The sequence below is a fragment of the Xyrauchen texanus genome, chromosome 32, assembly GCF_025860055.1.
Source record: "Xyrauchen texanus isolate HMW12.3.18 chromosome 32, RBS_HiC_50CHRs, whole genome shotgun sequence".
Classification (NCBI taxonomy): Eukaryota; Metazoa; Chordata; class Actinopteri; order Cypriniformes; family Catostomidae; genus Xyrauchen; species Xyrauchen texanus.
In genome coordinates, this window is record NC_068307.1 from 39,311,682 (window position 1) to 39,326,150 (window position 14,469).

Here is a 14,469-nt window from a genome sequence, read left to right on the forward strand (position 1 = left end):
ATCTCGTGAGGTGTTGTGAGTTTAGTTTGCTATATTTCCATGGAGCAGTTCACTCTTACACATTCTGAATGCAACTCTGCAGGATCAGAAATATATACATGGATCTTTTATTAAAGAAACAAAGACGAAAGTGATTAAATCATAAAGTAAACAAGACACATTCACATTGAACCTAAAATTGAGTTCTGTTTTCTTTTCTTTAGGCAGCATTAATTGTATTACCAAAACATAATACTAACACATTCGATTAGAACACACATTTGGCAGCATTGTGTGGGAACACAAGGGAATTTATTAGGCTTATTTATTATGATTATTATTATCTTTACATTTATAATTGTCATTAGTTGTTAATTTGTAGCTATTAGTAATTTTTCATCTGGTTTCGTTGACGAATACTTGCGTGATGCCAAATAGGGCTTTTGGAGATGGTAAATTTGGATTTGGTTGTATTTTTAATCACTTCGTTATTTTAATAGCTTTTTTCGTTTTGTTTAAAGTGCAATTTCAATTTAGAAATGTCTTACAGGGTTTTCGTGATTCAATAAATTAATGTAATTTTTAAAGCAAAATCAATAAAGAAAAAATATTCACTGACACTTGGCAGGTGGTTTGACCATATAATCGAATATCGCAATATTTTATAGGCAAAATAAATTTTTCATAAACAATTGTTTGTGCTCCATAAAATAAACAAGTTGTTTTATAGAGACCACACAAACATGTGTACTCCATTCCATATTGGAACACTATTGTGCTATTAAGTTTTGCCTATTTTTTTTGTGTGTGTGTTTTGGAGTACTCTATGGGAATATAAACATTTGATTTTATTGAAAAACATTGTTTTTTTAAATAATAAATTATTCATTATGGCTCTTTCGACAAAATGCATACCACAAATTTAAAAATCCTTTGTGAAAAAAGGTTTCCGACCCCTGCGCTAGAGTTTACTCAGAATTGTGCCAAAAGCAGAAAACATCCAGTGAATGATAGTTCTATCGGGAAGACACGCAGGCTTGAGTGAAGTTTGAGATGCCATTTATTTGATAGATATAAAATGGGAGGTGATGTCTCTCTCTTTGGCGTAGGCCCCGTCTGGCAGTCCGAGGGAGTTGTACCCGGAACCGTCATGTCCTGCCGGAGATAGGAGGCAGGGGCGAGGAGCCTACCCCCCTGCGGAACAGGGCTCAACTGGTGGTGGTGGGGAGGTGGAGGTTGCAGTGTTAGCACTCCGAAACAGCAATGTGATAGATTGTGAGCGGACTTATAAAGAAATGGCTTACGTGCGATTGGCTAGGAGTTATCCAGCTAATGATGTGATGATGTACACCTGCTGGTCTTCCCGCTAGAACTACGCTCCACTTCCATTTCTATAGACAGAAATGGCTTGTTGATGATAGAGGTCAACAGAGAATAGCCAGACTGGTTCGAGCTGACAGAAAGGCTATGGTAACACAGATAACCACTCTGTACCTTTGTAGTGCAAGTCTAACCTTGAGGCAGCATAAGACCACATTGGACACTTTATTAGGACCATAGTGTTCGAAATAAAATGCTCAGTGAGCATATATCCAGACATGCAGTGCAGTCAAGTGCACTTTCAGTATGTTAAAGAGATAATTCAGGTGTCTGAATCACAGTGGTGGACCAATGCTTTACAGTCTCAGTAAAGTATGCCAGATCATGATAGTCTGCTGCATCCTCCCCTTTACAGCACTCAGAACCGGCCGACAAGATCGAAAATTGTGATCTGGAATTGCACCATGCACCATGAGTTAAGAACAGATTTCGTGGGTGCATTTGTGCCATTGCTTGATCTGTATCATTCCTTTTGTGAATCGGCTGCTAAACCCATGCAAGTAAAAGGGGCTTTAAGTGAGCGCAAATAATTCTTAGTGAATTCCAACCAAAATGTCATACATGTGAACTGCTTGTGTTACATTCTGTATATGTAAAGGTGCTACTGTGTTATGTTGTTTCTTGATTGATTAATGGAGTGACTTAATCTTTAGAATTTTTATCGAAAGAATTGTTACCTAATATTCTATTTAATTAATCTCCAACCCTGAAGTGTTTCAGATGCAAATGGACCTTTGAACATTACAGAGATCGCAACTAGTCCACTAACTCAGAATATGCTGAATCACAGTGTAAGTACATAAAACAACTGATCTAAATTGTAATGTGTAATATGTGCAAAAATGCATAGGTAGATTTTATAAATTTTTTGTTTGTTTTTTAGAAAATGCTTTTTAAAAAATATTTTTAAATATACTTTGCTGGAATAATATTAAAGGAATAGTCCACCCAAAAATTAAAAGACGGAAATGGATGGATGTAAAAAGCTAAAAAAATATCATAACAGTAGTAAACATGACTTGTACATGATATTCCAAGTCTTCTGTAGACGTGCATCAGTTTTGCATGAGGAAAAGACACAAATTTACATTTACATTTATTCAAATTTAAGTTATATCTTGCATACTTAAACTTGCCATGACACAATTGGTGACATGACATGAGAGAACCAATGCCGTTCAGTATCATTGATGTCAAACCTGGCACAATGCATCTTCGCATGGCATATTTGAACATATGTAAAGGCCAAAGAACATATGAGAGCTGTGAAAATGAAAATTATGACAGAATTAAAATTTTCGGTTGAACTATCCCTGAACTGCCATCTTATTTTGTTTACTCCCATTAGACCATAGTGAGTCAATCAAAAACTTTGTTTGACCAAACATACTTTTTAATGTAACAATGTATGCATATTAAAACAATTTTTTTATTATTGCAGGACTGTTATATTTTGGATCAGGGTGGAATGTCAATGTTTGTGTGGAAGGGGAAGACAGCTAATAAAGCCGAGAGACAAGCGGCCATGACCAGGGCTCTGGTGAGATACTGTTTTTTATAACTTACACTTTTCACATTCAACTGTTGTATCAGCTACTTTTCATAAGTACCTTATTTTCCTGAAATAAGTCGCACCTGGTCAAAATTGTGTTGAAATCGGACATCGTAGCCCAAACCCTGCTGTTTTATTCTGGCTTGTTTTAATAAGGAGCACCTACTTTAAGTAATTTAAGTTATTGTTCCCCTTCTGTCACTCACTCAATGTTGTGTCGAACGAAGTGACACAAGGGGTCTTCTTAGGATGCCAAATGTTCCTCTGAACTTGAGAAAAGGCCAATGCCAAATTGACAGACAGAATGTGCATGCCCCTCCCATAAGTGTATAAAGGGAAGCGGGGCAGCATCTGTCAGTCAGAATTTTTTTTTCGGAGCCGAGCGGTCGTGCAATAGCAAAGCTGAGTTCACCACTGTTCCACTCACCTCTGTTGGCAAGAAGCACTGCTGTTGGATCTATGGCACGCTGTGCAGTCCACACCCCTGGGCGCTTCGACAGCACTTTCATTGCCTGAAAGAGTGTTTCTCCTCCACCGCTGCATCGGAGAGAGGCACAGCGGCATCTGATGCTGATGACTTGTCTGGGCTGCCACCTTCGGGTCTGCTCGCCCAGTCTGAGGCTGACATGCAGATGTCTGCTATGCTTTCCTGGGCCGCCGTGAGCACGAGGCTGGACTGGAAACTTCCGTCCCCCCAATGGCTGCTCGATTGGCTTCTCAGGTCAGGGCGCCACTCATTGCCCCCCCGGTTCCTTTCTTCCCAGAAGTGCATGACGAGCTTACGTGGTCGTGGAGGACACCTTTTACTGCCTGGAACCGAACATTCTGCTTGTCCGCTGTCACTAACCTGGATGGCGGGGCGTCCCATGGGTACACGGATGTGCCTTCGGCCTGTCCCTAGGCGTATCAGTACAAGGTCCTTCCCTTCGGCCTGTCCCTGTCCCCTCACATCTTCATGAAGGTTGCTGAGGCAGCCCTTACCCCGTTAAGGGAAGTGGGCATCCGTATACTCAACTACCTCGACGACTGGCTCATCCTGGCTCACTCTCGAGAATTACTATGCGCTCACAGTGACCAGGTGCTCAGGCACCTCAGCCATCTAGGGCTTCAGGTCAACTGGGAAAAGTGTAAGTTCGACCCAATTGTCACTGGCCTCACTGTTTTAATTAATCCAGCTATCCAGTCGCTAAACACTTCCACAGTAAACTCCACGAAGGTGCAATTTATGTAGTTTAATCATGAAAAGTGTGAAACTACAAAGAAGAGAAAATACACAAGCATGAATTTCACAAATTTAGATAAATCATCAAAATGAGCACACTCAAACACACAAGGCAAATAACCAACAACAATACAGTTGTAAACAGCGTTAATACTTTGTAAACCTGAGTAGAAAAAAGTAACAAACATGCTGAATTAAATGCTGCATTACATAGCACAACAATAAAAGTACACATAATGCTCACTAAACAAAATCAAACAGTCACTTACAGATATTGCATTGCAAAGGGCTTTGATAGGCAAGATGAAGCTGGATGTCGGCAACCACATGGAGCACCTTGCACAACTCAAGCACAGAAGAAATATGGCCTACTTCCTCTTTTAAACAGGAAGCCATAGGAAAACTAAGGAAAACTCAAAAATAAGTATCAAAATAAAAGTCCTTGTTTAAACCGAAGTTTAATGTCCAGCACACAGAGCATTTCTTTTCTCGGCATGGAGTTAGACTCAGTCTCAATGACGGTTGCCTCAACAACGAGCGCACCCAGTCAGTGTTCAAGTGTCTCGCTCTCTTTGAGCCCGGCAAGGTGGTTCCTCTAAAACAATTCCAGAGGCTCCTGGGGCATATGGCATCTTCAGCCGCGGTCGCGCCGCTCGGGTTGATGCATTTGAGACCACTTCAGCACTGGCTACAGACTCGAGTCCCAAGATGGGCATGGTGCCACGGCACATACCATGTGACAATCACCCCCTTCTGCTGTCAACCCTTGGACAGACCTCTGCTTCCTGCGTACCAGAGTCCCCTTGCAGCAGGTGTCCAGACATGTCGTGGTCACCACAGACACCTCTCAACAGGGTTGGGGCGCTGTGTGCAATGGGCACACTGCCGCTGGCTCCTGTACAGGACCCCGGGTACGTTGGCATATCAACTGCCTAAAGTTGCTGGCTGTATCTCTTGCCCGGCGGAGGTCTCTCCTGCTAATTTGAAGCAAGCACGTCTTGATCCGTTCAGACAGCTCCTTGATGGTAGCGTACATAAATCACCATGGCGGCTTGCTCTCTCGCCATAAGTCACAACTCGCCCACCATCTCCATTGGAGTCAGCTGTGACTCAGGTCGCCACATGCCACTAACATCCCTGGCAACCGCAACATGATGGCGGACACGCTGTCCCGACAGGTTTCGCCCAGCGGAGAGTGGAGTCTCCAACCGCAAGTGGTCCAGCTGATTTGGGACCGATTCGGCACGGCACAGATAGATCTCTTTGCCTTCCAAGACAAATTCTACTGCCCGCTCTGGTACTCCCTGACAGAAGCTCCTCTCAGGACAGACACGCTTGCACACAGCTGGCCCCGGGGGGCTGCGCAAGTATGCATTTCCCCAGTGAACCTCCTTGCTCTGGTGCTGTGCAAGATCAGGGAGGAACAGAATCTGTTTCTTGGCTCTTACGCTCCTCGTGACAGCACCTCCCTGGAAAATTCCCCTGAGGAAGGACCTTTTTGTCAGGGACGGGGCACCCTCTGGCACCTGCACCCAGACCTCTGGAACCTCCACGTCTGGCCCTTGGATGGTACATGGAAGATCTAGTGGATATATCACCTGACACGATCAACCAAGCCAGAGCTCCCTCCACCAGGCAACTTTAAGGCCTAAAGTGGTGCTCGTTCGCGAATTGGTGTTCTTCCTGAGCCGAAGACCTGCAAAGATGTGCAGTTCAGTCAGTGCTTTCATTCCTGCAGGAGAGGCTGGAGGGGAGGCTGTCCCCCTCCACCTTGAAGGTGTATGTAGCTATTATTGCGGCCCACCACGACGCAGTAGATGGCAAGTCCCTGGGTAAGCACGACTTGATTATCAGGTTCCTTAAATGCGGCCAAACCTGTTCCCCTCTTGGGATCTCTCAGTGGTCCTCACGGGCCTTCAGAGACCCTCCTCCGAGCTGCTTGATCCAGTTGAGTTCAAGGCCCTCTCCCTGAAGATGGTGTTCCTGATCGCGTTAGCCTCAATCAAGATGGTTGGGGACCTGCAAGCATTCTCTGTCAGTGACACCTGCCTGGAGTTCGGTCCGGCACATACTCACATTATCCTGAGGCCGTGACCAGGCGACATGCCGAAGGTTCCTACGACCCCCTTCAGTGACCAGGTCGTGAACCTGCAAGCAAGTTGCCCCGGGAGGAGGTAGACCCAGCCCTCTCATTCCTGTGTCCAGTACGTGCTTTGCGTATCTATTTGGACCACATGCAGAGCTCTAGATGTTCTGAGCAGCTTTTGTTTGCTTCGGCATAAGGCGGAAAGGGAACGCCATCTCCAAACTGAGGCTGCTGGCTGGGGTGTCAACACTATTTCCTTGGCCTTCCAGACTCAGGCCATGCCTGACCCCTTGCAGGTTCGAGCACACTCGATGGGAATGCGATGAGGCATCCTCGTGGGCACTGGCCAATGGCACCTCCCTAGCAGACATCTGCAGAGCAGCGGGCTCTGCAACACCCAATACCTTCGCCAGATTTTACAATCTCAGGATTGAGTCAGTCTCGTCCTGTGTTTTGTCAGGTCCGAGTAGAACTCGGTAATGCGGCACAACCGACCGGGCGTTAAGATAGCCCCAGCCGCTTCACGTCCTATGCGATAGACATAGTGAGAGAAAAGGCTGTGGCTGCCGGGCTTGCTCCCATGCTAATCATGTTCATATTTTGTTTACGTTGTATGTTTCATGAAAGAAAAAACATGAAAAATAATCCACATCCATTCTATCATATTTATATCTGTGTGTTTGCAAATACAAAGAAAAACATTATAGCCTGTGAGTGAAACAATATGATTGTATTCTATTCGTTCAGTTTTAACGACTGTTGTTCAAGAATATTTCTGAACTTTGCAACCCTATTTGCTATGCACTAATTGTCATGTTCACTGACTGAATGTTTTTACTGATGAAACATAATTTTGTGTTGATTTGAGTAGTTGCATGTGACAGCGGTCTTAGAGTACCATAATGTTATGGTGGACAGAAAATCAACTAGTTGCTTATAGTACTTAGTATAGGCAAAATTATCTGAATATGCTACTTAAAACACTACTACCATCATGGGGTGGGTGATATGAACGAAATCTTATATCACGATATGAGTAATTTTATATCATGATAACGATATATATCGCGATATAGTAAACGTGTTTATATATTAAATAACTCTATTGTAATGCCTATTGTTGGAACTCCAGTAAGTGAATTAAAACTACTTCCTCTTTATTTGTAACAAGACAAACAATGTCCAAGTAAGTAAATAAATAAAAATAATAAACTTGTTTTCAAAAATCAACCTTATCAAAATGCTTAATATAACAGTATGCCACATATCAGTTTAAAATGGTGTTAACCAATATTATTATTATTTTGTGTGCTTCATTTTGAGGTGGTAAAACAGATCGCTTGCATTACAGATTAATTTTCTGCTCTGTACACATGTCGCACCTGTTTTAATAACAAGCAGCTTGTCATTTTCTTGACCTGTTTGGGAGTTGTCCTGCTTTGTGGAGATTTTGTTCTCCATTTGTGGTTTTCCTGGGTCAAAAATGATTGAGTGGTGCGAGTGATCCCACTCTGAGCGGTGCGAGTGATCCCACTCTGAGCTCTCTTGTCTCTGGAGCACAAATACCGGAAAATATGCTGGATTCGCGTGCACATCGGAGCTCCAGACAAAGTCACATGAAATGTTCACATGTCAGTTGAGAAGAGTATTTCGTACTTTTAAAGCACTAAACGCACTATTAACCTTATTAAGTTTGCTTGGGTGCACACAGAAAAATGTTCAATGCCCATGTTTCTTCAATTCTCTCAGTCTCACTTGAATTTCAAATGTTCAAACAAAGTGCAACCACAGACAATTGACTGTTGTTATTATTATTAGTCAAGAAAAGAAGAAAGGGTGTTCCTCATATGTCATAATAAATACATCATCACTCTCAAAGTGATGATTACACCTGTATTAATCTTTATTTATTTACTGATTTTTCCAGGAATTCATTAAATTGAAGGGTTATCCACTTACTACTAATGTGGAGATTATCAGTGACGGGGGTGAGTCAGCTCTCTTTAAACAACTCTTCAAGGACTGGACTGTTAAAGACCAGACAGCTGGGCTGGGGCGCATACACACTTTAGGGAGAGTCGGTATGTGCCTTCCTTTTTACTTAGCTGCAATGTATATATATCTGCTTATTGAGGATTACAGGACCTGTTGTCACACTATTCTAGAGAAAATTTCTCAGATTAGGTTTATTTTTTAAAATAATATTTTGTATTGATGCATACCTTGAAGTTTTGGCTAAAAAAGAGGTCTTGAACATTTCCACCATTATTGCCAAGCAAATAAATAAATAAAGAAAGAAAAATTGAACAATATATGTGGTAAGTTGGGATAAGAACCTTCTATTAAACAGCCTTGTTCCCCTGACTCCACCACCAGCAAAACAAAATATGCCTCTCTATAAATTTACAACTGCATTAAATAGGATTTTCAGCTAAATTTAAAAAGAAAAACAATTATGAGGCAAAAAATTCACGAAACAACAAAAATGTAAAAAGGTAATGTACAAAAATATCAACATAATTTTTTTTTGGCCAACAAATATTTAATCCTTTTTCTATACCCGCTTATCCACTGATGGGTCACAGGAGTGCTGTAGCCTATCCTAGATTACTCAGCCGGCAAACAGATATTCTCATTGATTAAATGACATTGACAACCTGCCCTTTGTTTACCCAAGAGCTATATATATATATATATATATATATATATATATATATATATATATATATATATATATATATATATATATATATATATATATATATATATAAACATAAAAACATTTTTAGTTTGGATGGTTGAATTAAGCAATATGGCACAAGACGCCATGCTATATTGTGAACATACTATAGTCACGGCTGAAGGGTGTTGTTAGGTATGACGTGAAGCAGAGTGCCTGCAACCCTTTCAGCCTTGACTATATTAACAAATATGGCATAGCCTCAAGTGCCTTATTGCTTTTATAAATTGGTCACCTCATAATGAAAATATTAAAGAGGTCATGAAAATGCTCTTTTTTTATAGTTATATTATCTTCCCTGAGGTCCACTGATAATGTTAGTAAAGTATTTTTTGCATTAAAAAAAAAATCATAATTTAGTAATTCATTATCATTTTCCATTCTGTTTTTGGCCCTCTGTCTGAAACGCTCTGTTTTTTTTTTTTTAAGTACCACCTTAAAACTTCAACGTAAATGCCCACTGTTACGATTGGCTAACATCATGCAGCCCCTTGAATAGAGCCATTTTTGAAACCCAGTCAGAGGAGAATGAACCTACTCAACAATATTATAAAACTAAATGTCAGGGTTTACACATAATGCACATCCATCGCATCAGAATATATTAAGCTGTTCATCTGAAGCACAACAGTTAACACTCACACCCTGTCTACACTGAATGCGAGGGTTGCGTCACATCAAAAGCAACAGAACCCATTATAATCAATGATGCTGTCTGCCATGGAAGCGTCCACTGCAGTGCGTCGGATTGCGATGACAGTAAACAGATGTTCCATTCCATTTTGCGCGGCATGCGGAGGTACTACCACTGCCAACCACACAAAATAAACGGTTTAGAAAGTATGCGTTGATACGCCTGGTGTAGACAGCCTCAAGCGTTTGTGTTACGTCAATGGACGCACCCGGTGTAAACAGGATGTCAGCACTATAAACTATCACACAGTCATGGCATATTAACATTTTATGAGTGAAACTGTATACTGACATTTTTTGCGATCGCGTCCAAGTGTTTTTAACTGTCCCATCCTTTAAAAACAGTTGCTTGCAAAGCTTGAATTGACTGGTATTTTAAGACACATCCACATCCAGTTTTCAGTATCATTCCTTCATGTTGTCATGACGTCGTCCCAACAACTAAAAATAGTCCATGACACTTTTGTGCTCAGCTGAATGACAGAGAGCTTCTCTTAAGTTGTAACTTGACGTCGCGTCTTTTTAAAACGTCCCGAGATATGTATCAAAACATTTAAATCCAGACAGGCACATGAAGGTGTTGTATCTAAGTCCACTTAGGATGAATCTTCCATGACAGGCCCCATCTCTCCTCTTCAACTGTGACTGACTGAGCACCAGTGGGTGGGCTCAAGGGTGCAATGATGGAAACATAAGCATTGTGTATGCAGGTCCTTGTAATGTCACAAGTTCCACAAATTCCAAATGAGCTGTTTTTGCAAATTGATTTAAATAAATAAATGCTCTTTTTCTCTTAACGGGGTTGCACACCGGACGCATCTGGCAGAAATCATGGTGCGTTCTAAAATTTGAAACAATTGTTCTCTATGAATGTACGCACATCACCGCCACCTGCCCCCTGTCGGTGGCACCCACCTTTGACTCTGGAGGCTGCTCAAATTTCTGCCACACCACGAAGCACACCTGTGAAATTTCCCTTTCTCTCTTATGAAGGAGGAAGCGGGGGCCAGGTGAACAGTCCACATCAGTCTTTTATTGGTCACACTTTTCAGCATAACATTGAAAACACACACTCATGACCACGGCTCCATGCGTAGCTCCCTCTCCCCCCTCCAGCGGTCTGGACTACCCTTATATCCCTCTCCAGCTCTCACTGCAACACAAAGCAGCTGTTAGAGATAAATTCCCACAGATGTCAATCCTTACTGCTCTTCCTCACCCGGCCTTGCTGTCCACAGAATGTCACTCGACCACACCACCACCATCACCACAGCACCTCACATATTTTCCATTAAATTCAACCCAAATCATTATCATGTCCTTTGATAATGTTTATTTACTCTAGCCTTGTTCATTCTTGAAGAAGGGAAAAAACTTGGTAACTTCTGTGTTTACTGTCTGTCACCTGAACTGCACTGACATACCCTGTGTTTGATACCTGTGCTCCTCGCTGTGGTGCCAGTGTATGACCAGCTTGAGGAAGTTTTCAGTTCTGAAACTATGTTTTTATAGTACAATTACCTTTTATATGTCATAATTTCAAGGAAAATGTGATTCCTTATGTAATGACCCCTTTAAGGACTCAAATGTTCATTAAAATTTCTATTTTGTAAGGAAGTATTATTGCTAGCACAAACTGGACAGGGACCCCTGAAAGGGACCCCCGAACCCTCCAACCACTGTGCCCCTCCCCCAACGCCAACCCGACAGCAAGTAACTCCCTATTCCCGATGTAGTAATTATGCTCCACAGGGGATAGACTGTGAGAAAAGAATGCGCAGGGGTGCATTTTCTCATCTAACTGAGGTCTCTGGGACAAAATGGCTTCTATTCCCACCTCTGATGTATCAACCTCCACCACAAACTGACAAGATGGGTCAGGATTAATGAAAATAGGAGTTGAAACAAAGGAGCTCTTCAGTTTTTTAAATGCAAACTGAGCCTTCAGAAACATGTCTTGGTGGAGGTTAAATTTATCAAAGGTGTGGCGATCTGGCAAAAATTTCAGATGAACTGCCGTTAAAAATTGGCAAACCCCAGAAATCGTTAGACTGCTTTACGGGAATGTGGGGTTGGCCAATTTGCAACCACTTTTACTGTGGCTGGGTCCATCTGAATGCTGTCAGATGAGACAGTGAACCCTGGGAATGGAACCGACCATTTGTGAAACTCACACTTCTCCACATTGACAAACAGACAATTCCACATTGACAAAACAGTCGTGGAGGCACTCTCCTGACACGCTGGACATGGTCCTGACTATTCTGGAATAAGATCAGAATGTCATCAAGATAAACAAAAACAAACTGAAAAACAAACTTACCATATCTCTGAGCACATCATTAACGAGTTCCTGGAAGACCGCCGGCAGAGGCAGAAGGGCATGACCAAATATTCAAAATGCCCTGTCGGGGTTGCCCTGCAAGCGTGTCAGAGGCTGAAGACAACGGCAAGGGGTAATGATTCTTTTTTGGGGGGGATTTTCTCCCAATTTGGAATGCCCCAATGTGATCTAAGTCCTCATGGTGGCATAGTGACTCACTTCAATCAGGGTGGTGTAGGACAATCTCAGTTGCCTCCATGTCTGAGACCATCAATTTGCGCATTTTATCACGTGGCTCGTTGAACACGTTACCACAGAGATAAAGCGCGTGTGGAGGCTTCATGCCATCCACCACAGCATCCATGCACAACTCACCACGCTCCCCACTGAGAGTGAACCACATTACAGCGATCACGAGGAGGTTACCTCGTGTGACTCTACCCTCCCTTGCAACCCGGCCAATTTAGTTACTTAGGAGGCCCGGCTGGAGTCACTCAGCATGCCCTGGGATTCAAACTAGCGAACTCTAGTGGTGGTAGCCAGTGTCTTTACCACTGAGCTCCCCAGGCCCCCCAGGGTAATGATTTTTAACCGTTATGTCATTCAACCCCCAATAGTCTATGCAGGTATACAAGGAATCACCCCTGCCAGAGAAGAAGGACAGATAATACCGGCTGCCACAGAATCGCCAATATACTTCTCCATAGCCTCCCTCTCAGTGTGAATAAAGACATCCCGAGGCAGAGAAGTCCCGGGCAGGAGATCAGTCGCACAGAAATACAGGTCTTGAGGAGGCAGAGATGCAGCTTGGGACTTACTGAACACCACTCTTAGGTCGTGATAAACCTCTGGTACCCTGGTGAGATCCATTGGATCTTCCTACAACACAGAACCGGTCAAAACAGGGGAGAGAGTGGAACGAAGACATTGCAACAGACAAAATGTACTCCAAGATAGTACTGAACTCTCACCCTAGTTTAAATGTGGATTATGTAGAACAAATCTGGAGGACGGCACAATAGGCCCTCCTCCTCAGTCGCTACGGATGCCGGTTTCGCAGAACAAGGTAAGTGCTTTGAGCTCCCCCTCAGCACAGCCGCCTCAAAGCATCGCTCCTTGATGCGGCATTGCCTGCTCCCTCCAGAAGTGAGGCCCCACCCCCAGGTATGTCAGACTTGATCGTCCCCTTAGTGCCCCTCGCCCGGTGCTTGGACACGTGGCTAATGCTTTCCAACCCGTCGCAGTGGGTGGTCAGGACCATCCGACTTGGCTATGCGATTCAGTTTGCCAGGCTCCGCCCCAGTTCAGTGGCACCCGCTTCACTTTGGTGCAGGGCGAGAACGCCGCCACCCTGAATGCGAAGATCGTGACCATTCTTTACATGGAAACGATAGAGCCTGTCCATCCAACCGAGATGGGGAAAGGGTTCTACAGCCCTTACTTCATTGTGCCAAAGAAAGGCTGTTGGTTGCAGCCAATCTTGGACCTGTGAGTTCTGAACCGGGCCTTACACAGACTCCCGTTCAATTCGCGTACATTCACGTCTCAGTTCTACCTCGATACAGACCCTTCCTACGGTTTGCATTCGATGGCCAGGCATATCAGTACAAGGTCCTCCCATTGGGCCTCTCCCTGTCCCTTCGCATCTTCACAAAAGTTGCAGAGGCAGCTCTTGCCCAGTTAAGGGAAGTGGGCATCCACGTACTCAACTAAGTTGACAACTGGCTGACTCTAGCACACTCTTGAGAGTTGCTGTTTGTGCACAGGGATTTGGTGCTCAGGCACCTCAGCCATCTAGGGATTTGGGTCAACTGGGAAAAGAACTAGCTCTCCCCGATTCAGAGCATCTCTTTTCAAGACATGGAGTTAGACTCGGTCTCGAGGATAGCATGACTCACAAGCGAGCGCACACAGTCTGTGCTGAACCTGAACTCATTCAGGTGGAGGAAAGCGGTTCCACTGAAACACATTCAGAGGATCCTGGGGCACATGGCTTCCTAAGCGGCAGTCACGCCACGTGGGTTGATGCATATGAGGCCACTTCAGCACTGGATTCAGACTTGAGTCCCGAGATGGGCATGGTACCGTGGTGTAGCTATCACGCCTCTCTGCCGCCACTTATTCAGTCCTTGGACAGACCTTGCATTTCTACGGGCAGGTCCTCTACAGCAAGTGTCCAGAGGTGTCGTGGTCACCACAGACGCCTCCAAACTGGGCTGGGGCACCTTGTGCAATGGGCATGCAGCCACTGTTTCCTGGTCAGGGTTGGAGGGTTCAAGCACACTCTACAAGGAGTGTGGCATCCTCATGGGCACTAGTCAATGGCACCTCTCCATCAGACATCTGCAGAGCAGTGGGCTGGTCAACACCCATTACCTTCGCAAGATTTTAGATAGCTTGCAGCCAGCCCCACTACGTGGTCTAATATGCCCTGTACTGGGATAGGTGCTCCACTGGTGCGATTACTCCAGTAACCCCTGTGATGTATATTCTG

The 14,469-nt window shown here is 43.7% G+C and overlaps 1 protein-coding gene across 2 annotated transcripts in view; it reads left to right on the top strand.

The window, feature by feature from the left end:
• avil (advillin) overlaps positions 1–14,469 on the top strand; it is a 348,730-nt gene that overhangs the window by 268,533 nt on the left and 65,728 nt on the right. For both annotated transcript variants that reach the window (XM_052102059.1, XM_052102060.1), the window contains 3 exons: positions 2,072–2,150; positions 2,801–2,899; positions 8,147–8,300. In XM_052102059.1, coding sequence (XP_051958019.1) covers positions 2,072–2,150; positions 2,801–2,899; positions 8,147–8,300 — 332 coding nt within the window. The remainder of the gene's footprint in view (positions 1–2,071; positions 2,151–2,800; positions 2,900–8,146; positions 8,301–14,469) is intronic.